The sequence below is a fragment of the Gymnodraco acuticeps genome, unplaced genomic scaffold (assembly GCF_902827175.1).
Source record: "Gymnodraco acuticeps unplaced genomic scaffold, fGymAcu1.1, whole genome shotgun sequence".
Taxonomy (NCBI): domain Eukaryota; kingdom Metazoa; phylum Chordata; class Actinopteri; order Perciformes; family Bathydraconidae; genus Gymnodraco; species Gymnodraco acuticeps.
Genome location: NW_022989977.1, coordinates 3,038,373 through 3,062,083, shown reverse-complemented (window position 1 = coordinate 3,062,083; position 23,711 = coordinate 3,038,373). Strand labels below are relative to the sequence as shown.

The following is a 23,711-nucleotide window of genomic DNA, read 5'->3' as shown; positions in this document are numbered from 1 at the left end:
GAACTATCATTTTAAAGCAAAGATCTATTCATTTACAGTGGGCATTCATTATTATATAAAAGACACATTAAGTCTGCTCTCTAGCAGATTCATTCATAACAATGTCAGCTACTTGCAGCCTTTACCATTTACAAACATCTTAAAGAGACATGAGAAGAGGCAGGCTATAACAAATTAGATTTATTTATACATATGCAGTCCAAATATACATATTAGAATAAATGTTTAAAAAGCCCTAACCTACACCACCCAGTTTAAGACCTGTGAAGTCAACAGAAGTGTGTTGTGGAAACACATAACCTTTGGATTTAATTAAGCCCCTCCTAACACTACCATCCTTCCTCTCATCTATTAAACTATTAGAAACTAATAAAGCCAATCTTGGCTCCCGAATACATCCCCCGCCCCTCCACAGGAAATACAGAAAGCGAGTGAGGGCAGACCTCAGGGAGATCCCGGAGGGCAGGGTCCTGTTCCAGTTACATGCAGTGTAGAGAGATACAGAGGAGTAGGTAGCAGGCAGTGGAGGATTTCACTTACAGTAAAACAAGCCATGTCGGGTACATCAGAGACCACAGGAGCAGGGGAGGGCTGAGTGCCCTCACTACCTCATCTCCTGAAATATTATCCCTCCATCCAGCTATCTAAGCAAGCAGAAGCACCAAAGGGTTGCCCACGCGTTCAAACCATTTTTCATAACCTCTCCCACTACACCCAAAGGTTCAGACAGGGCTGATAAAGTCAAAGGAAGAGCCAACAACGAGCCAGTTAACCCGTTCACCAGTGATGCAGGCTTTGCACAGCGTTAACTCTCAGTGTGATGGGAAGGCTGCAAGAGCATGACTCATCTGTAGAGTACAACATGTGCGCAGAGCAGGAAAGCCTTCCAAAGCAAGATCAAAAGCAATCAAAAATAAATGACATGTCACTGGTAGGAAGGGATGTTATTGGCCTGGTGAAACACACATTGAAGCAACCAACTTTGACCAAATTCCAGTGTGTGCATTCAGTAAAAAATGCCTTTAAGCATTTGCTCCTCTATTTGACGAGGAGTAGTCGCCCTTCTTCACACAAAGATATGATATAGCAGAAAAAAAGCAAGACAGTTTCCGTTGCTGCAAAGTGATCAGAATGGAAAATCTAAACCAAATAGTGTTACATTGAAAACCCAACCAAGACCGTAATATAGTGTTCAATAAATATGGTAGATGACGTTCATTTCTAAGTATTAAACATTTAGGAAAATGGGAATGACTGTGGCGACAGGGGTTGCAGTTCAGTCTTTTTGATGTGGATTTTTATTGCCCTATATCCTGCTTGTGGAAAACTGAGAGAAAGCGTTTACTGGCTTGTAAATAGAGCTTTCAAAGACACAAAAAGGATCTCGTAATGTGTTACATTTTTCATTTTATAGTGATTCGGTTCTGATCATGTACCTCTTTCAAAAGCTTAATGCACTGGGTACAAGGCCTCCCACTCGTTTCCTCCCACACCACACCCCTTGTCTAAACCTCTTTACTATCCCTTCATCACTGGTCCCCCTCTTATTCTTTATTCTTAATCAGACAATAGACAAACCCAGTACAAGTGTCCTTGTAAATCACTACCTGTCTCTCCCTGTCCGTCTGTCTGTCTATGTCATGTCTCATTGCCTGGAGGTGAAGGAGGAGGTCAGTGGTAGGGTCTCAGTTGCTCTGGCAGCAGACGCCCTTACTGGAAGAGTTTTGGGTGGGCTCGACCGTGATGGGCACTACGTTGGAGGCCGGTGAGAAGTCTGAGTCGGTTCGCCCTGACATCTGCCTTTGTGACACGATGTTGTAGATGGCTGTGATGGAGAGAAGAGTGCAAGAGAATGAGTCATGTGTACATGGCTGTAAATCCAGCCAACAGAGGGACATATTGTGATAAAGGCAAACAGCATGGCAAAACGGCGCAACAACTGTTCTATCCAGACTCCTGGCAGCAGTGGAGGATTCTTTCCACCCTAAACTGGCATCGTTATGTCATGTGGCAGGAAAAAAAAGCCTAATTTCAGGCATTGCCCAATGCTGCGATCTGCAATACAGTTTAAATCAAAATTGCATGCTTAAATAAAGATTGTATGCTGTGGGGTCTGCTCCTGTGTCCCTGCATGCTCATGCTTGTACAAAAAAAACAATAAGGTTAAAGGTGGGGTAGGTAAGTTTGAGAAACCGGCTCGAGATACACTTTTTGTTATATTCCATGGAATGCTCTTAACATCCCGATAGCAATGAATATCTTAAGTGCTTCTGTGGAAGCCGTAGCACGACCAATCATCTGAGCCGGCCCGGCTAAAGTAACTGGATGGCCTACCTGCCTGTCAGCCTTCCATCGGGGCACAAACTTATCTCGTGCCCTCATTGGTCATGTGCGTGTTCGTGTGTGTGTTGGAGGAGGGGCTCTGGAAGGAAGTGGCAGATTTGTTCCGGCTGTGTATTTTCAAATTCTAGCTCACTCGAGCTGGTTTCTCCAAAATGACCTACCCCACCTTTAAATGTTTAAATGCAAAAGTGAACTTAAGTTTGATTTCACTTTTTAACTAGCAACAGCCTTTATGTTGTTAATTTCCCTGAACTTTGGCCGAGATGCCATTTGGGTGGTCAGTTGATCAACCTGAGAGAGGAGAAATGGACGGGTGCCAACAGCCGTCTCGCTTCCTGTTGCATACTGCCGCTTTAACTCCAAAGTACAGCCAGATGTGGAACAAAACTGTCTTGAAATAAAAACTGCTTGTGCGGCGAGAAGGTTTAAAGCAAAATAAGACTTCTGGCTGACTGTGATGTGACACGTCAGGTGGTTAAACTATGAGTCATTACTACGGGCCCCACACAGCCCCAGCTGCTGCACCTATATAATCCAGCAGGAAGACCCCCTCTGATCCACGATGTGTCGGCTGCTGATATCTACACACGAGACATCTTCCCTGCCCCACTGGGCCTTAAGTTCAGCTTTTAATGCTGCACTGCTAACTTCCTCTTGTCTATCCCTAATGAGCTAATTAGCTACATTAGCTCAATGAGGATTAATGGGTTGAAGTTTTTATGAATTCGAAATGAGTGACAAAGTTGTGGGCAGAATGTTTCAAACGGCTCGAGCGGAGGTGTCTGGGAATTGAGCATGTGTCAGAAAGAGAATACAAACATACAAAGCGGCGCAAACTTGCAGACTGATAGCCCCTGGAGCAACTGAAGAGGAAGCACCACTCACTGTTGGGTTGCCCCTTTAGGCACTCCAGGGGTTGTCGCTACAATTGCTTTTTCCTCCATGCCACCAAATCTCCAACATCAAATGCACTTATTAGCGTGGCTTTATCCCTCCTGAGGACACTGCTCAAAGACATTGACTTGAGAAACGTATCTATGGACCAGCATAGGAATGTCATTTTTGAAAAGATCCATTTGGTGGAGTAGGTTAAAGTGGATTTGTGACCACAAACAAAAAACACTACTCGTTGCTGACAATTGAATAACTACATAGCAGCTCTCACCAGGCTGATCGGCTAAGTTGTCTTTCTTTGTTTCAAATGACTTATACACCTCAGAAAAGATGAAAGTGGTGTTCTCGCCACAGACTGCTGCACATCAGTGAGGAGCACAGACAACTGATAAGATGGGTTTTGCTGCCATCTAGTGGCAGAGGGTTGGTGTTGTTACGTAAAGCATCGCAGTCTGGATTGAAATGAATCTCTTTCAGACAATGACCAGTATATGCAGGGCATCATTAGATGTTCTGAGGAACTTCAGACAGCAGTGCCCTTCAGGCTTCAGGATCAAGAAAAAAACTCTTAACATTTCATGTAAACACTAAAAATGAGCAAGAATTAAACATAAAACTCACCTGTGAGAATTGTCTGGAAAGCCAGCTCCACATTAGATGAGTCTAACGCTGACGTCTCCAGGAAGGACAAGCCGTGCTTCTCTGGAAAACAAACATGCACACAGTGTTGTGAGTCTGCATTATTTTTAACTTTCAAATCTACCACTGAGTTGAGGTGTTACTGGCATTCACTCGGCACTGATTCAAGGATTGATTTCTGCTGCATAATCTGCTCGCTCCAGGGTTCTGCCTAGAAATGCACTCATTTCAACTGCTCCCGTTTGATTGCAAAATATAAAACTGTTTTGTAATTATAAAAAAATCGAATGGTTTGTGTGACAACTGACTGGTCTGCTGTGTAAAGCATACTTACAGGAAATGCAATGATGTAAAACACAAAGAGAAGGAGTATATAATAGAATGGTTTACATTGCGATCACATAAACACCTTTTTAAAGCAAATCAAAGTCAAAAACAGTTTGCTAATTAACATGAACTAATTATTGAAACTGGATTACAAAACCCTTTGCATGACGTGTCTACCACATCGTCTATATGTAAATTAGCCATCAGTGAGTCCATTAGTGGTACGGACAAAGAAATCAGCTCAAACTGAAGGCACTGACGAGTACATATATTCATTTATCCAACAATGACAATGAATTCCTTTCCTCTACACGGGATCAACAGGGGCTCATGTATTTGACATTCTTACAGGCAGTCCTTGCAAGAGCCACTTACCAGTCAAATTAGGTGCAACAGTGAATCAGACACAGACTCAAGGTCAAGAGTAAACACGTGGCCCAAATTCTCTAAAATAATAGAGTGTCAGGGTCAAAAAGGTTTCCCCAATGACACTGCGAGCCTGGCTGTAACAAATAAACTGGGTTTGAAAAACAAGGCCCTGCAATTCTCAAAGGGCCAGGATAAATAGACATTTTAATGAATTTGAATTAAGTAGTTTGACCTCATGTTTTGCTTTCTTCAACATTCCAGCCAAGGACATTTTGTAGGCATATTTCTAAAGAAGCATAACATCGTCACAGTGCAAACATTTCTAACTTGAGTGTTACATCTGGGAATGATCACACTAGACTGTATTATAAAAACAGTACAACCCAAACGGAAGCGTATGTATAAGCACTCATTTACTGATCACCACACGCACCTAAAAAAGGGACATTTCGGCAAGCAGAGGGAGTTGCATCTTATCATGCACGAGAGGCTTGTGCTAGAGGTAGTAAACATTAACGCTGTCCTCCTCGGTTGAGCACTAACAGCTAGCTCAGGTTAGCCTCTCGTCCATGATTACATGCCCCTACATTCAAGAGAAAGCAGAAATTTCTCCAGCATATATTGCCAACACTTGATACAAAAGCACTACAGGTAAGAGGAAAGATATGCTTTTTTGTATTTTAGGTGTACTGTCCCTTTAAAGCACCTAATTAAGGCAGCTTGGGGTTAGTCCACCTATGATCATTACCACAGCTCTAACCTGACAATGATCTATTGAGGCAGAGTCCTCAAACTTCATAGGAACAACACACGAACACACGAACACACGAACACACAGACAATACCTGCCAGGGCCTTGGCCTCCTCGGTTGGCACCGCCCTGAGGTGGCGGAGATCACTTTTGTTGCCCACCAGCATGATGACTATGTTGCTGTCTGCATGGTCCTGCAGCTCCTTCAGCCAACGCTCAGCATTTTCATACGTCAGGTGCTTGGCAATGTCATAAACCAAGAGAGCTCCAACTGCTCCACGGTAGTACCTGGACAATGCAAGAGGAGTTCAACTTCATATCAACTGGAAAAGAAAAGGTCTTCTTGTCCCAGCCTGTAGATTTCAGGAACCTTTGCCGGTGTGTAACATGCGCTTAGCAACAGTACGGCTAAAAACACTGCAGACAACATCGCAAAGTGAACATTGTCTGACATGACTTCATTAAGACTGGTGGAGCTTGCTTGTCTGCTTCCTCAACGACTGTGGGTGTTTAATACGGTAGGCTGGTTAGCACATTAGCATAGACAACTTAGAAAAGTGACACATTTTGGGACGGGAACTAGATTGATATGAGGAAGCTGTGATTAACCAAACACTTCCTGTTTCAAAGCAAAACGCTGCTATTATTGCAGAGTTAATCACTTCATCTCTTTCTTACTATTTCATGAGCGTTGATTCTAAACTCATTTCATAGATGGAGGATGACTCTTGAGTGGAAGTGTGTAACCCTTAACCTACAACCCCAGCCATTCATAATGCAGCCACACGTGACTGTGAATAACACTTGACCGGAAACAAGAGCACAATGCGCATGCGTGAGGAAGCAAGAGGTACTTAAAGTTCCTGTGCTTCACATGCATGCACAACAAGAACATGCTTCTTGTATCCGGTGCTTAAAGAGCTGTGTTTGTCTGCGAGATTCAATCTATAAAAAGTGCCATTATTTTCTTCAAGTGAGCACGTACTTGTGTGAAGTGGGTATTTCAAGGCTTTTATACGTGCATAGCTACAGTGTAGTTATGACGATGGAAATCTTAGGTCATATGTGGACGTCTTTTGTGTGTAATGGTGCTTCAACAAAGTAAGGGTTTAACGACGTAATGTACTCACGCAGAAGTGATCGCTCGGTACCGCTCCTGTCCAGCCGTGTCCCAGATCTGAGCCTTGATGGTCTTGCCTTCTACCTGGATGCTGCGCGTGGCAAACTCCACCCCGATGGTGCTCTTGCTCTCAAGGCTGAACTCATTGCGGGTGAATCGGGACAGCAGGTTACTCTTCCCTACACCTGAATCTCCGATCAGCACCACTACAGGGGGAATGGGTTTTGGACAGAGAAAGAGGAACAATCGTCATCAGCACACGGTGCACTGTGGACTCCACCTGCTAACACAAGTTGTTTAATGGGAAAACTCTTTGGACTGATTGGTACAAAACAATACTTCATGGTTAAAGCTGAAACAGCAACTTCGTGGTAGACCTTTGAGGTAACGGCTCATTCAAACAAAGAGAAGCTACAATGTGGGTTGACTTGTTTAAATTAAATTCTCCTTGTGATTAAATCGCCTCTCTCGTCAGTGACGCATGCGTGTGGAGCAGAAACTCAGGGGACTCCCACTGAGTATTTAAAATAAACCACCTGCTCTTTTCAGGAAGTACCCTCAGAATGAGGAAAGGTGAAAACGGTGATTCGCTGCCGATTCGACCAATCCGACGTGATTCAGATATGACAGTATTTGACTGGAATCGCGTTCAAAATGATTTATTAGACCACTTGATATAACTCAAACGTATTTGACCTACACAACACATCAATATATATGTAGAAGTAAGGTGGTCCTGCTGTTTTAGAGTTTGTTTATAATAAAAAGAATCTAAATGTTTGTACTAAACCTACTCCCACCCACAAAGCTAAATTGCCTAAGTTAATACAGCCACCTTTTTGTAATTCCCCCTAAGCATACGAATCAATAAACTGCTTCTAAATTCCCTCAGGATGACTACACTTAAAAAGCAGTGATTACTGACATGGGGTGAAAGAGGTCAATGACTCAATGTACACGGGAGTATTCTTGAAATGGTGTGGACTCATCTATTGGATCCCCACCTCAAATGTAGGCCTAATTAAACGAGCATTATTAGGGTGAGTGTTTGTCAGATAATGACTTCTGCAACTGTCCGGTGAGTCAGTGTGTCAAAAGGAACCTCTCACCACCCTGCCATTATGAAATAGGAACTTGTTATGGAATGTTGTAACTGCATTAACAAACCGACCACTGTGTCTACACTTGAGTTTAAGCAACACTTCTTATTCTTAAAGGAAAGTATGTGTTAAAGGTTGACTGTGGTACTATGGTGTAACAGGCACAAGTAGAAACCTGTTCACATTAAGGGCTGGCGTATTTAGTCTTTGAGATAATCAGTCTGTATCAGTAAATATGTGTAAGCTGTACTAAAAGTGTGGCTCTCCTATAAGACTGAAGAGGCAACACTGCCATTCTCCATTTCATCAGGGACAAAAGATTTGGGGCGGTGGACCAAAATCATTATGCAACCATTTCTAGGTAATTTGCCATCAGACGGGTAATATCATGGCTACCTTTCACACCCATTCACTCCTAATTGTTGGGTGTGAATTCTTCAGCTGAAGAGATATGACATCTCTGTACAACACTGCACCCAGTGATGTGGCCTAACCTACAACTGTCTGAAGGAAGGGTTGAAGAACGGACAAAGTTGTTCTGGGAATCGTAGTCTTTCTGTCTGTTCAGTTGGATTAATATAGATATCTCCCGAATCCCTGTAGATGGAATCAAAGATAACCATTTAAGGTCCAATTTCATGTTTCAATGCATTCTGAAGAAAAGCAGTGTATAATGCAGGATGGTGCGTGCAATCCTAAAATACTATACTATCCATGAAAGTAGGATTTTCTAAGTTCCAATTTTACCGCATTTAAAATTCATTTAAAATGTATTATGTATATCTATGTAAAAGAGCAGATGGCTTGAGTTGGGTAGACATATTTGGTTTTAAACTAAATAATAATTAGGGAGAAGTAAGGACACAATCATTTAATGCAGAAATAAAGAGAAAACGTATTTAGACCCCCAGGTATCGAGACTTCCTGTTTTATACCATGTTTAACAGGATATATCTGGATTGACAAAACCAGACATTTAGCCACTATCCAGGCTCACACACGTCACTGAAATGAACAAGAGCAGAACAAAGACAAGAGGAATGCCTCAGCAGGACAGAGGGATGCGTGCCTGCGCTGATGTCTCCATCAGCAGGGAAAGGTGTATGTGACTCACCAACAGCTCACCCAACTTGACTCATGCTATCTAACAGCGAGCGACAACAGATTGGTTGTAGGAACAAAGGAGAGACTTCACAATAACGTTAGCACTTTCCTGGTTTAAGCATTAGCCTGAAGGGCGGCCAATACCTTATCGTGCCCTTGCACTGCAGCACATGATTGAGATACATTTGGTCACCGGAAGTAATGTTATTTGATCTGAGAGGGAGTGAGTAAATCTCATCTTCGCTATGCTCAGGGACAGAGCTTCTCTGTGGCGACACACACACACACACACACACTTCATGCAGGTAATTCCAGTTTGACATGCTTGTTTGGTGTTCTATATTTGAACAAAACAAGAGCACTTCATTTCCCCTTTGCTTGTGACAAGGTACATCTATGAACTGTTTGTACTAGATATCATCAATGTGGGAACAATGACCCCCCCCACCACCCACTGTATACAGTTACAGTATCATTTACACAATATGACACTTTATAGAAGAATGGTTCTGCATAATATCAAGATTGTTAAAAGATATCTAGTCACCTAGAACTTCCCGATATCTATAAAAGAGACTGTAAATGTTTGTTAGAGCACATTGATACAAGTATTAGAGTTTAGACCAAGCAAGCAAATTGTGGTTGGTTAGTTGTACCTTGTGTTTCCATTGTAAAGTGTATTTTTCTAAATGTTACTTAGAAAACGCATGAAACATATCTGTCAATCTTAATATTTAAATATTTAAGGTGGTGCAACAATTGGAGCAGGTAGCAGATGTTGACAAAAAGAGGACGGTTTGTCCAAGTGACAAAACCTGAATGTAGATTATAATAACAAGTATAACTTGAAGTCCTCAGGCCTCACACTAATGGACCAAACAGCATTCAATCAATCAATAAGAAAGTCGTGATGGAGGGTGCTTTGATTCGTCTGTCCTGACTCCTGCCACAGAGTACGACCCCCTTGTTGACCATGAGCGCATCCTAACATGATTGCATCATCGGCCTGCAAGATGACGACCCTACTGCAGATGCTGCTTAATAAATAAGCGTACTTATAAACTGCCTTTATGTTGTAATACTATGGTTCAACGACGATCGTAATGTATGTCTTCAGCCAAAGGAAAAGCTAACAGCAGGTGCCTTTGTGTCTCGGTCTTATGTCGTATTACACCTTGTTGTTAGGCATGCGGGTTAAAACCATAGGTTAAAACACATCCAACTACTCGGCATCAAATGACAGTAGCTCACAGGTGAATGCTTGATGTCGAAGTGTAGCTAACTTAGCTTTAAATAAAACAGCTACTCACCTTTAAAAAGATAGTCGTATTCGTCTTCTCTGTTTGTCATAGCTTCTTTTCTTTCGGCGTCTCTACGTATTTAACTCGAAGTCGAACAAACTTCTGGTGTATCTCAGCTCCGTCACCGACAGACCACCGTCACGGCTCTAACGTTTGTTAGCCTCACACGGAAGACGGTTAACTCTCACTCAGACGACACAACCGTTAAAAAACTGTATAAGTACAAGAACGTAACACTATTGTTGTTATCAAGCATACAAACAACCAACAGCAACTAGTACCTGAAAAAGTTTCTACTCGTCTTCCTCACCCTGTGTCACTTGCCATTACCGAGGCTGCGACGTAACGTCAGTTTCTTAGTCCCGCCCCTGGCTCGCTCCTAATGGTCAATAGCTGATCGACACCTGTCACTAACTTCTTTGTGATTGGTTCTTCGTGCTGTCGGTCGTCATTTGGCTGCTGTTCGTTTACAAGGATGACGTATGCGGCCCCAACCCTCAACAGGTAATATCAAGCTTCAGGTTAATTAGCAGCAGCAACAGCAGCAAAGCCCATCTGGCAAACAGTGGTATCACAAATATCTCTTTGTAACACGTGTCACTGCAGTCTGTAAGTACAGATGCAATGTGGATTTAACGCATTGCCTGTTTTGTAAATGGAAATTAATTGCTAATAAATATGTGTTTTAACTGATTACATGATGGTGTACATGCTTTGTTAGATTGGTCTATGCATTACTGCTTCGGGGTTCAGAGATCCCAGCTGTAAAACATTGTTAACTGTGTTTTCTTTAGCCCCAACCCCATGTATATCCTATTGACTGTGTATTTTAATGCAGGCCATTCCAATATGTGTCTGAAGCATCCATTATTAGCCTAGTTTTCATCTGTATTTGCTAGAGAGGTGTGAAGTTGGCAGTGTAAATATGCCTACAAATTAAGAAAAATACATTTGAAGCACTAATCTGTAAGCATGTCAATTACAGTACATGCAAACTATTTCCTGGTTCCACCTTTTCAATTGTGAGGATTTTATGTTTTTCTTTGTTAAAGTCTACTTGACAGATTGTCTGCGGGTTTTGGACTATTAGTAAGGATGATTCAAATGCTATTATTTTATACTGACGTGCCTGTAAACATTATTAGCCAATATACACTAAACGTTTGAGTATTGTGTTTGTTTATATTTGAATGTAAGATGCAGATTCATTAACTATATATGCATGAAATAGCTTTTTGAATTAAAGTGAATAATATTAAATAGATACCCAAAAATGGTACATTGTTGGACAGTTTCCAGTATTTCCCACATTTTCTATTTGGTAGATTGAGAACCTCTCTGCAAAGGCTTGCAGCATTTAATGAGTCACTGTGTAAACGTATCAATAAAATAGAATTTCACAGCAAGTTGTACACACTTTTTTAATGTTGTTGTGCTGAGGGAGGAATATTTGTATTCATCATATCAGATATGGATAACACAGTGATCCTACTTTGATAAAAGACCTCATCATATTGGTTCAACTCCTGTTCCCTGTGTCTCTTATCAGATGAATCCACTCATTCCTATAAAAATGGTTTAACTGTAACATTTGCAGCAGAAAGGAAACACATTTAAACCATTATCTCCTGAGCCCTATAAAGAGGTTTTTGCACTCATTAAATACATGCATCAACATTCTGGCAGAGTTTATCAACATTAATTGGGCCAGTTAATTATCGCAGCACAGTCAGAGGAAATATAAATATCAAGCTTGAAAAGGTTACTTACCCCTGACCCAGTCTGTCAAACGCAGATGCTACTGTGCGTCTTAATTCATTTTTTATTTGAACATCTTTGCATTTTAATATGTTGGAGTCTACAGCATTTATATACCTCATTATGGAGTTCCTTTAAGGTTATGAACCTCTGCTGCAGCCAAGCATTTCATGTACAACTGTTTAAAAAGGGCCTGGATTAGAACATGACAATGGCCAAGCATTGAAAACTACAATTTCACTTGAATTAAATCATGTAGTCAATTGTACGTATTTAATAATTACTTGAATTCTAAGGGCCTCAATTACAACATACACTTTAATTGTTACAGTAAAAAAAAGCACATGCGTTACTTATAAATCTAACAATTGATCTGTTTTAGTGTTTCCAGTAACTCATTACACCGTGATAGTGAGCCAATATGCTTAATACATGACTAAAGCAAAATGGATTTCAGCTTTATCATAATTATTTATTATTTAAACATATCAAAATGTCTTCTGGAAAAACACCTTTCTCTTAGTATCAGACACAAATAAAACACAGTAGTCCAGCTGTCTTTATAAATTATTTATTTCTCAACATTCTCATCCTTAATCATAAGCTCAAGCACACACACAGCAGTGACAGCAAGCCTTTTTTTTGCTTGTGAAGGTTCCTGACGGATTGAAATGACCTGGAAATGGCAGCAGTGATAAGAGCTGGTCGAATTTCCTAAATGTTAAGTAAAGGTGCTTCAACGCTTCCTGTCTTATTTACCTTAGCAGAAAGTACACTGGACCATTCTTTACCAAAGGCACAGAGATAACGCCGTCCCAAGACTAATAGTGTCACCAACCAATAAACATAAAACAGTCATGAGTCATTAACATTTACAAATACCATTATGTATTTGGGTTTCTCCAATTCTGTGCATGGATTATATACAAATATAATCTTGCAGGTAACATGGTTAAGTGTTTTACTTTTGAACTTTGTTCAATAGTCAGCAGAGACTCTTCAAGGATTGATGTTGGTCTCCATATACTGTCATTCACAATCATCTTTTGAATTCATCATACAGCCTGTAAAACATGTAAATCAGTCATCTCAAAGCACCATCTCTTAAGCCAGGACCATTCATTTAGGCACCCGCAGATGCCGTTTCCCTGAGATTTTGTACAGGTTTGTGGCTGAAGGTCACCCGCCCTGAGGCCCCTTGGCTCCTGGAGGACATTGTGGTCAGATGTTCCTGCAGCAGGGCTTCTTGTCCTCTGTGTTTTCTTTTACGGAGCTGTTCAAGGACACAGCACTGATGGAGCCCCGGACCACTTCCTTACTGCTCACCTTCCTGTGAATCTCTGTGGCAGAAAAATAATAGGTATTATACATTTACATTAGGCTAGAATAGAAATATGCTGCAGTGTTCCTAAGCTTTGAGAGGAAAGATAGTCATATGATAATACTATAAAAAAAAGCCAGACCTTCAGGATCCTACAAAAGTTGATTGGTAAAAGTTATCAATTACCAACATCAAATTGTTTCTACCTAAGGCAGTGGATCATCTGGCTGCCATGGGACCACCAAAGGTAATTTCATCTTGACCCTTCTAGACCTTGACCTTCTCCCAACCTACTTGAGCTGAGAATATGTAGGTATTCATCTAAGGTTACATTTAAGCTCATAGGGAGAGCCCTATTCTGTCCATCCAGTTCTTCATTTACATGTCTTAGGTGGGTCAAGAGAGAGAGGGAAATACATTCAAGGTAGAATAATATGCCTCACTTTGTCCTTCTGCAGATCCGGACATGAACCACACATGAGTGTAACAGCTTTTAAGTGGGAAAAAGTGAAATACTTGAAGCAAAATTACCTTGTAGGACATTGTTGAATGCTGCCTCCACGTTAGTTGACTCCAATGCAGACGTCTCCAGATACAAAAGACCATTCTTTTCTAGATAGCACAAATAAGCAGTGTCAGTTAGTCATTGTCGTTTTCTATCTAGTGTCCCAAAACCACAACATTTCACTGTTGATCTTTTAATATATTATCTTCAAATAAATGGGGGATTTTGGAGTCATCACTGATCCTCTTCTCTTTCTCTCTTTATTTACAATTAAGAATCAACAAAAGGGGAATTTAGAGTCACCAATGTGAACTTGACTTGAGTCACATTGACAACTTGTACAGTTTGATGAGCAGACACATTTACATTCCCTAGAATCAACATACATTTAGTTTCCAATAGCTAATTATGAACAATGAACATAAAAATACAATGCAGTGAATTTCATCACAGAGGTAACACTTTTTACCGGCATAGTCTTTAGCCTCGTCGATGGGCACAGATCTCTCTGAATCCAGGTCAGTCTTGTTGCCCACCAGCATGACCACAATGTGGGGGTCAGCGTGGTCGTACAGCTCCTTTAGCCAGCGCTCCACGCTCTCATAGGTGAGGTGTTTGGTGATGTCGTAGACCAGCAGGGCTCCAACAGCTCCTCTGTAATACCTGATCAGAGGAGATCGACTTTACAGATACTCCTCATGAGACATTTGATATGTTTATTAGAAGCAGCATTAGCGAGGCAGAGGCAGGCAGATCTTGCAGCTTAAATAGAGCGGCAGATTTAGGAGAATGTGTTTGGTTGGTTGTAAGAGGGACGAGGCGCGTCACGTGTTAATGTATCATTGGTGTCAGGATTTTGGCCAACTAATGAAATCAATCCAAACATTTATAGTCATTGCAGCTCTGTTTTTGGTCTCCACCAACTTCTGAAGCAAATTCAGCTCTATCAAAAATATTGATAATGGCAAATTTAAGCATAGTTCTTTCTTCACTAAGAAGAGTAGTTTCTTCTGCTGTCAACTTAAAATATGTAATGACTGACGATTGCTCTAAAGTCATGAACCAATCAAATACTTGCTTTACAATCACATTTCTGATCCCTTCTTCCAGCAATATAATGAATTCTGCTTAAATAGGTTGTAGCTGCTTGTTACAGCACAAATGGGAAATTCCATGGGAGTGAGAATTTGCGCACTGGAATAAGACGGCAAATAATTACTCCAAAAAGCCAAGCTGTCAGAAAAGAGCTAATCCGGCAGCGTAGCATATCCTCCGATTTTTCCATGTCTTAACAGAATTGACATGGTACTATTGTTTTAAAACCAGCTTCCACACTGTTAATCCTTCGAGTTTAATTAAAACAAATAGTGAATCTGGAGCACCCTCACAGAGCAAAGACCCGCTCTGGGCCAAGTATTTAAATAAAGGTCTCTGCCCTAACCAGTTAGATTTTTGGACACAATTGTGCCTGTTGGAAACTGACAGAAGACCTTTATATATACAGTCTGTGCAGGAGACAGGAATGTGCAGGCGGTTTTTCAGGAAGTGTATGAGGAAACTAAAGCTCAATACCTGTTCTTACGTGTGTATTGGCCACTAACAGCACCACCTTAGGATGCAGACATACAGGTTGCACAACAACTATTGAGCAAGAAAGCAACTGAAAATGTTGATCCAAAAAAACACAACTGCTTTGAATATCTGTAGGCTTGGTTCTAAAGAGGGAACCAATGCAGGCTGTGGCGCAGTGGACTAGTGCGATGGTGTTCGGATCAGAGGAGCACAGGTTCAAACCCCACTGCAGTCAGCATGTCGTTGTGTCCCTGGGCAAGACACTTCACCCCAAATTGCTCCTGTGGGGATTGCCCACAGTATTGAGTATGTAAGTCGCTTTGGATAAAAACGTCTAACACAAGTAACATGTAATGTAAAGAAGTGCAATTTTCAAAGCATTACATCTGCTGGCATAACGTACATGTATGCTAATTTAGTAATGACTAAACCTGTAAGGGAAATGCATAGGCTATACGATGTTACTGAAAGTTGCGTTATTAAGACATTTAGGCTTAGTTACTCCCTGTTGCATTAGCCTATTGTTTCCAATAATGAATTAAGCAGTGGTGCAAAAACCAGTTTGCCAATGATGACTGTGGCTATACTGAGTCTAGCGGTTTCCCTTCAGTCTTTAAGCTAAACTAACATAAACTAACTGGGTGTAGCTTCAGATTAAATGTTGTCTCTCTACAGTACCTGTTTGCCACACAGCCTAAATGGGGCATACAGGCACTGTGTACTACATATTAATGCTGCTAATATAAGAATTGTGTGCTTTTATAATATATGTAATTATCATTATTATAATTATTTACTTTGTTGTTTTCTTTTGTGTGTGGTTGTATTACATTTTTAGAATTAATCATTTTTGTAATTTTGAAAACTCTAAAATGAAATATTAAAAAAAACATGAATGCAGCTAGATATCATTGTTAATTACACAAATATGTTAATGACTTTACTGACATGAAGTATCCTGAAAATAATACAACCACAAGACGTGTTACATCATACATAAAGGGCTATCGGACTCATATGTGTGTGTGTGTGTGTGTGTGCGTGTGTGTGTGTGTGTGTGTGTGTGTGTGTGTGTGTGTGTGTGTGTGTGTGTGTGTGTGTGTGTGTGTTTGTGTGTTTGTGTGGAGGAGTAAACATGTATACACTAATGGATCTATGAGAGCTGTGAGGGTCTTGACACTCACGCAGAAGTGATGGCACGGTATCGCTCCAGCCCGGCCGTGTCCCAGATCTGGGCCTTGATGGTGATGCCGCTGAGCTGGACGGTGCGCGTGCTGAACTCCACCCCGATGGTTGTTCGGCTGTCATGGTTGAACTCGTTTTTGGTGAAGCGGGACAGCAGATTGCTCTTTCCTACACCAGATTCTCCTATTAGAACCACTGCGGAGGACAGAAAACAGAGAACACAAAGTGAACACAAGTTTTTTCCTTTTGAGATATTTGGGTTTGATAAGAGATATAAGATATACTTTTGTGGAGCCCGGTTTGGGAAATTATATTGTCACAGCAGCATGTCCACAAGTATTACACATTCAAATGTACAAATAAACAAAACAGATACATACTGCATGTCAACAGTGAAATATGTATACCTCCTAGAGTATCTCTATTGAATATAGTTTGGTTGTGGCATACCAAACCTTGTATTTCTTGGATAAAAGAGACTAGACTAATTTACAAAGCCTAATAATAGCAGATGTAGTTTTTTCCAGTTCCTCCTTTTCAGTCTTTTATATTCAAAGCCTTTAGTATAGGCGTGCCTTTCTTTGTTGTTCCATAAATCTTAGTACCTGTCTAAGACATGTCCTATTTAATACAAATGAAAAACAGCACCACACCCTCATTGTAAATAGGTTAATGGTTTTAAGCAGGCAGGCATGAGAAGGCATGTTGAGGAAAGTACTGGGGAACAATGTGGTTTGTTGGCCTGAAAGAGACTACACCAGATTATTGATTGGTGAGGAGATAACCGAGGATCATGTGGGGCTGTAGGCTATCCCAGCATGCACTGGTGAGATGCCAATTCTAAAATATGGTGAATTTTTTTTGGTTTATCTTTTTATTTTCACACTGAAGAGTGAAGATGCCAAGTAAAGGAAGCAGAGTACAAGCAAGATTAAAACCTTCACTCATTGGGGCAGAGATGTGGATTTTGCAATCGATATTTGGAAGATTTCATGTAGTTTTCTTTCACCAGGGATGTCTGCATTTGCCTGTAATTTCCTTTAAGTTGGCTAAGAGTGTCATTGAAGCTGTGCAGCACAACTATCAGTCATGCATCACTCGTGGTGTGAGTTATTGATGTTTTAGAAACCTATTTTAGCAAAACATGTATGAACTTTCCTAAAGGGGGAGGACATACTTCCCTCTCGGAAAGGCTGAAAACTTTTAAGGTAAAAACCTCTCACAAGTAAACCTTTGTTTCAGGAAATGAAACAGTCTCTGAGTGTAAGGTGATTCCAAATCAGGCAGAACAAGTTTAGCTGCCACTGCCTTTTATCTTGGTCAGAAGAACCGAGCTACTGAGCAAAAAGGACGGGAAATAACACAGAAACCCCCTCTGTGCATTTCAGTGACTAATGTTTGGGTTTCAGTTGTTAGTGGTTGACTCAAAAAGAAAAAGGCTTGGCCTAATTGGCACAGAATGGGAAAATATGACTGTGAACACATAGCACTGGGATCACTGCACATAAGACACAGTCACAGCTTATTGCTCAGGGTGTGAGCTGGTGAATTTAGAGATAATAATCCTACTTCTTGTGACATCTCGACAGCCATTAAGTATAGAGTTAGGGTGTGATGGGATTTGGGAGACATTTTGGAAAATATGCTTTAAATTATTTTCAGAATAGTGATACCACTATCAATATGTTTGTACACTAAACATGTTGCTTAGCATTTACTGGAAGCAGGGGGAAACAGCTAGTCCATCTCTGTCCAAAAGGTTAAAATAAGGTTTAACCGGGAGTTTTATGTCACAAGCTTTTGGAATTAAACAGGGCGAGGCTAGCTGTTTCAAGTGTTTAAACTAAATTACACCACACATTTTCCTTTAATACAGATATAACATGTTAATTAGTGAGCCACATTGGTGCTGGTAGGGGGATTTGTATTTAACCTAAGAGTGTTGATAATTGATTCTTACATATTCTGCACAAGAGTACATTTTGCTTTAGCCTTTTGTACTTTTACTTAATGATTTCAAATCCAGGCTCTTACTAGCAATGGATTATTTGCTCAAAAGGTTGTTTAACACAACCCAATCATGTTGCAAACACAAAACAAATATTGTAATGGTGGATTTCTACTCTAAATGCACTTATAAATCAATAGTCTTCAAAATATTTGTATTACATTTTTTTTTCTGAGCGTGACAACAAAATGCCTAACTCAAAATTACAATAAATAGCCTTCTGATTATTGATCTATCAGGACTAGTTATATATCATATCAATGAATGAAGTGATACTTCCAAAACATATTGCATTTATATTTTGTATCTGACTCCTAGAAAAACAACATCCAATAGAATAATATCCATTTCAATGGGTGGAGGATCTGAACTGGTTGTACATTCCCTGAATAAATTGCTGTCTGAGAGCAATCTTACACCAAGACCCATCATAATGTTTACATGCTTTCAAACACATGATCAGCCACACCTTGTTTACTGATGAAGGTCATGTTATCTGAGGTAAAGTGCCAGAACAGTAACTTAATTGACCTAATAGTGAGACTGTCTTTTAACCGTTTTCCTTTCCACAGTCCAAAAGGAACTTTGACTTCAACTTTCCAAGCCACCCTGAACCAACAATTCGTTCAAATAAACAACACGTCACTAGTTTACTATTCACCTGTCACACAACAACAGATACAAAAATATTTTCCTAACCACTTCTGCCCCAGTGCTTGATTTACAGTATGTCTAACCTGAAGTCTGCAATTGTGGCAAAGAATGTTTTACAAGTTGTTCTACTCTTGCTTGTTTAAGGTAATTGTTCACTCTGCAGCCAGACCACTACTGCTCTTTCTCTCAGCGGGTGAGGTGAGAAAGCTGCTCTCCCCCTCCTCTCCTCCACTACTCAGTGACTTCTTATGCAAACAAAACCAACAACTGGTTTCTATGGCGATGCAGGACAAGAGGCCTTCAAGCCTGGTTTGTTGATTCTGAGAAAACTGGGAAGCACTTGATGCAATGCAGGGAGTATTAACCTTTCCTTTTGTTTTGATTTGAATGACCTGCAGGACAGGTAATGTAACAGAACTGCACTGAAGTCCTGGTTGAAATGTGATTAAGGAGTAGAATCAACAACAAGGTTTCATGCCTCGACAATATTCACATATGCAAGTGTTCAAAATATTCATTATTGTATTGTTTCTTATATTTTCTTTAGAAATGTCTAGTTATCTCATTATATACACATGTTGAGTGGTTGGCAAAACTAAAAAACCCTTGCATAAAATAAACTCACTCCTGCATCGTCCTTACTGTATCACTAGTGTCCCTTAACCTTTGCATAGGCTTACTTTTATTTACTGTTTTACAACTGCTTACATTGCTATGTATGTTTATTTCATCTGATTATGAATATGCACTTATTATCCATCTGTTTATATTATTTTATTCATTTTTCCATTACTGTGTCTGACACAAGATAATAAATTGTATATGCAATAAAGTTATATTTTTTCGATATATTTTAACTTCTGCCCTATATTTTACGTCTTTAGATGTTATTTTTGCAACTGATTCTCTTTAGTTGTTGTGAAGTGATAATAATTAAACTTCTTCTGCAATGTTGCCATGTACAGTATATAGGGGCACGAGAGCATGTAATCTGATTTTACTGATTAGTTCTCTGAGCTTTCTGTGAATCACTGGGGGGAATGAAAACCTGCAAGATAACACACACTACGAAGGAGCACTCCTTCTTAAACTCCTTAAGAAGGAGTTTAATTTTCCAGCTCCCGTTACTGCATCCATTATTATTATTATTATTATTATTATTTATTTTCCACATTAAAAGAACAGTTTATTAGTTTGGGTAATAGGCTACGCTTATTTGCTTTTATTTAAAGAGTTAACTAGAGAAAATCAAAAGCCACCTGTATGATAAATATAAGACTCCACAACCCGCAGACAGTTAGCTTAGCTTAGCCAAGACTGGAGACTGGGGGATATGTAGCAATGTCCTGCACGTATACTGTAAGGCTCTTTAAAGGCATGCGTTGTTAATTTAACACTGAAGTCTTTGCACAGATTAAACAAATTGGACTTAATGTGTTAAAAACTAGTAATCTTTAACGGTGCTAGAAGGTACATTTTGCCATCTTTGGATAGAGCCAGTTTTTATGCTAAGCTAAACTAAACTACTGCTTTATATTTACTGTAAAACATAACTGTCCATCTTCTTGTGTAACCTTCAGTAAGACAGCAAAAAAGCATGTTTCCCAAAGTTTTAAAATATGAAGTTATCTTTTTTGTTCCTTTTTAACTAAACCAGAGTAAAGGGTGTTATGTTGTACTGACTGTACTTCCCCTTACTTTTATAAAAAGGGCTGAGAGATTGTCATCATTACCAGGTGCAGATTACACATATACATAGAGTCTAGACAGGGCCTGCCACTCTTGGACTGGACTGAGTTTGACTGTTCAGCCCCATCAGAAACTGCAACTCAACCACAGGCTAATCCTCTGCTCCTGTGAGACAGAAAGAATCAAAACATCTGCCAATTGTTTTCTAGATGAATTGATTAATTGTTGGATCGTTAAAATGTCAGATACTAGTGAAACATATCCATCCAAGTCCAAGGTGATGTCTATAAATGTCCCAGAGATATGCAGGTTACTATGTTATAAAACAAGGACAAGCCAGCAATATCTTTTTTGAGATGCAGAACACAGCATATTGTGCCACTTTTGTACTATTAAACTAAATAGTTGGACACGTTTTTTTTCTGTCAACTTAACTCATCTGTGCAGGTTTACCATTGAAAAGATTATTATTGGCCATTTCTGATAGCTTTGACAATAGATACAGACAGGAAATGATATCAAACTCTTTTATGATTCTTAAGCTATTGCTAATGTTGCAGTGGGACCAGTGCATGTGATGCTGTTTGATGTTTAGGATACCGATTCTTTGGATTTCACATTCACCTGCAGTGCCTTTTATCAGCATGGCAGTTTGTACCCAAATGTCAAACCACCTGAACCAAATCACCTCTCTGAATGACTTTCACTTACATCTGCTAAGAGCCATCTGGTACCTTACCAAGCTGCATATAAGAAATTATTATAGTGCTATGAAGGTTTAGTGCAGAATGAATAAAGTGAGTGAGAGCATCTGCTTCTTATTAAAGAACACTGTTACAAACTGGATGTATTGTCTTTTACGAGTGATGAACTATGTGTCTTTGCTGTGACACAGGGTGTTAAACTAGAAACTCTATGTTACAACATTGTTATGTTGCAAATAAACGGATACAAGGATTTTAAGTACACATCCTGGTTTGAACAAAATGTGGTGTATGCTTCCCATGTACTCCCAGAGAAAAGTGCTGAACCTGCAATGTGATTGTAGTACAATTCAACTTTGTAGTAATAAAACTCACCTTAAAACTTGCCAAACATCAACATCCAACATCTAATCAGCTGACTGAACTGTTCATATACATATAGATTCAGGCGTATAGCTGTATTATCTGTGTTTTACCATGTGTTGTTTTATTATACGGATTGAGTTGTAAAATGTTTATTACTAAATATGTATTGCATTTTGTAACCACACCACACATATCCCTGTTCCTAGCATGCAAACAACCAGGTTAATCATAAACAAGGAAGTATAATTTAAAGGACAAAGGAACATCACAGAACATAAAACCTTTCAAACTTTAGGGATGTATCTGGGGTTTGGATCAAGTAAGCAGGAGAACTTGCACTCACCCTTAAAGACAAAGTTGTAAGCCTCATCTGACCCCATATTCTGTCCATCCAGTGTTGCCTCCCCTCGGTTTACTGCCGTGTCTCCAGCACTCACACACTCCTGCAGGATGTAAGACGATACTGGCTCTCACCGCAGTCTGCCTCTCAGATCCTCAGGCTTCAGGAAGGAAAAATGGCTGCAGAAATGTTTCAACACATGAATGCCAGTCGCCAGTTTTCTGCCCTTCTGCTACCCTTCCCTATCTGAGGTGATAGAAAGCTGGCTTGTTTGAACAAGACATGCTGAGTGTATCCAGGTTGTTGTGCTGCGGGGGCGGGGCTCCTGTCAGGGAGTGGTGGGGCAGCAGCTGAGGGGGCGGGGCTTCCTGCAGGCAGGTTGGACAGGTGGGGCAGGTAAGGCTGAGGGCTGCCAGGTGCCTCCTGCTGGACCAATACGAGTAATGCATGCAGGAAGCAGGAAGCAAGTGTATTGCTTCATCACTAAATGAAGCAAAACACTAAATCCCAGCATAAACCAGTATGAACATGGTAGGTTTATTATATTATACCGCAAATACAAATAACTAAAAGCACCTTCTATTTTGAGATGTTTATATTTTAGAATTGTTTATTTCTACTCTTTTAATTTGTTATTATGTGCAATGCCTTGTTTCTATTTATGCTGCTGCAACAACATGTTTTCCCAAATTGGGATTAATAAAGTACATCATATATTATATTATCTTCAGACTCATATGTCCATCTCATTTAGCCAAGAAAGAGTAATACATTTGTTCTTCATAATTATTTAAAAAAATCCAGGTATGTTCATATTCTCTATTTAAACAATTAGTCAGGGATACTCAACTTGCTTTTTTCCTTGGACCAGTTTTGAACATGACAGGAGGACTGGGTGATATATAGGGAAAATATAGTATAATCAAACATGGAAAGGCCCATAATCAATGTTATTTTCAAATTAACTGACTCATTAACATCACTTAACTAGGAATTAGTTTGGCACAAACCTTGACACAGTCCCTTTACTGCATTCAAAAATGCATTTTAGTTGTAAAGGCTTTTGTTTGAGAGTTTAAACAACATTAAACATAACTTATTCTATCCTGCAATGACTCAAGTGATTTAATGATTCGTAAACATAAACTATTAACACAAACCATCTCTACAAGTGACCAAAGATCAAGCGTATTAAAGATATTGTGAAAAACACACATTTAAGGATCTGAATATCCCCATTCCTGGGTGGTACCGTGTAGTTCAGTTTAGACTTTTTTTCATGGGGCATATATTTATTTTCTAAAATGTTGAATTAAATCTTCTGGTCTATTTTGATGTTTTTTTCATTGTTAATGCACCCTGGCACACAATTAACTTTGAAAGCACAGAGAATGAATGTGGCCAGTGGAAAGTAAATTGAGTATCACTGAATAAGGTCCTTTAAAATGCCTTGTTGAAATAAGCCTTCATTTCTTTCAAGTGTATATGACTTTGAGACTTATTTTGATTAATTTAATCAGCCATCTTTCATGTTCCTCCAATTCTCCTTTGCCAAAGAGCTCAAGGTCACTCAAACTGTCTGGAGTTTTAAAGGTTTATGTTTAGGGCCATAAAAGCTTTATCGGCCTCTTTTAGCTCTGTATTTGTTAAGTTATCTGTGT

General features: G+C 39.9%; 2 protein-coding genes across 2 annotated transcripts; both read right to left on the bottom strand.

Moving 5' to 3' along the window:
• Positions 1-160: 160 nt before the first annotated feature.
• rab11al (RAB11a, member RAS oncogene family, like) lies at positions 161-10,299 on the bottom strand. The gene is made up of 5 exons (XM_034211437.1): positions 9,958-10,299; positions 6,454-6,649; positions 5,418-5,611; positions 3,859-3,939; positions 161-1,825 (listed from the first exon to the last, which is right to left on the bottom strand). The coding sequence occupies exons 1-5, from the start codon at positions 9,995-9,997 to the stop codon at positions 1,686-1,688; spliced, it is 651 nt and encodes a 216-aa protein (XP_034067328.1). The 5' UTR covers positions 9,998-10,299; the 3' UTR covers positions 161-1,685.
• A 1,962-nt stretch (positions 10,300-12,261) lies between these two features.
• Positions 12,262-22,344, bottom strand: rab25b (RAB25, member RAS oncogene family b). Its single transcript, XM_034211479.1, has 5 exons — positions 22,054-22,344; positions 16,289-16,484; positions 14,002-14,195; positions 13,559-13,639; positions 12,262-13,046 (listed from the first exon to the last, which is right to left on the bottom strand). Exons 1-5 carry the CDS (start codon positions 22,088-22,090, stop codon positions 12,928-12,930), a joined length of 627 nt encoding a protein of 208 aa, XP_034067370.1. The 5' UTR covers positions 22,091-22,344; the 3' UTR covers positions 12,262-12,927.
• Between the last annotated feature and the right edge of the window lie 1,367 nt (positions 22,345-23,711).

Coding starts and splice junctions, on each gene's coding strand:
- rab11al (XM_034211437.1), bottom strand. CDS start 9,997: ATGACAAACAGAGAAGACGAATACGACTATCTTTTTAAAG. Junction 3,940..5,417: donor GGAGGCCAAGGCCCTGGCAG/GTATTGTCTGTG, acceptor TTTGTTTTCCAG/AGAAGCACGGCTTGTCCTTC. Junction 1,826..3,858: donor TTTCCAGACAATTCTCACAG/GTGAGTTTTATG, acceptor TCTCCATCACAG/CCATCTACAACATCGTGTCA.
- rab25b (XM_034211479.1), bottom strand. CDS start 22,090: ATGGGGTCAGATGAGGCTTACAACTTTGTCTTTAAGG. Junction 16,485..22,053: donor TTACAACTTTGTCTTTAAGG/GTGAGTGCAAGT, acceptor TGTCCTCCGCAG/TGGTTCTAATAGGAGAATCT. Junction 13,047..13,558: donor ATTCAACAATGTCCTACAAG/GTAATTTTGCTT, acceptor TTTCTGCCACAG/AGATTCACAGGAAGGTGAGC.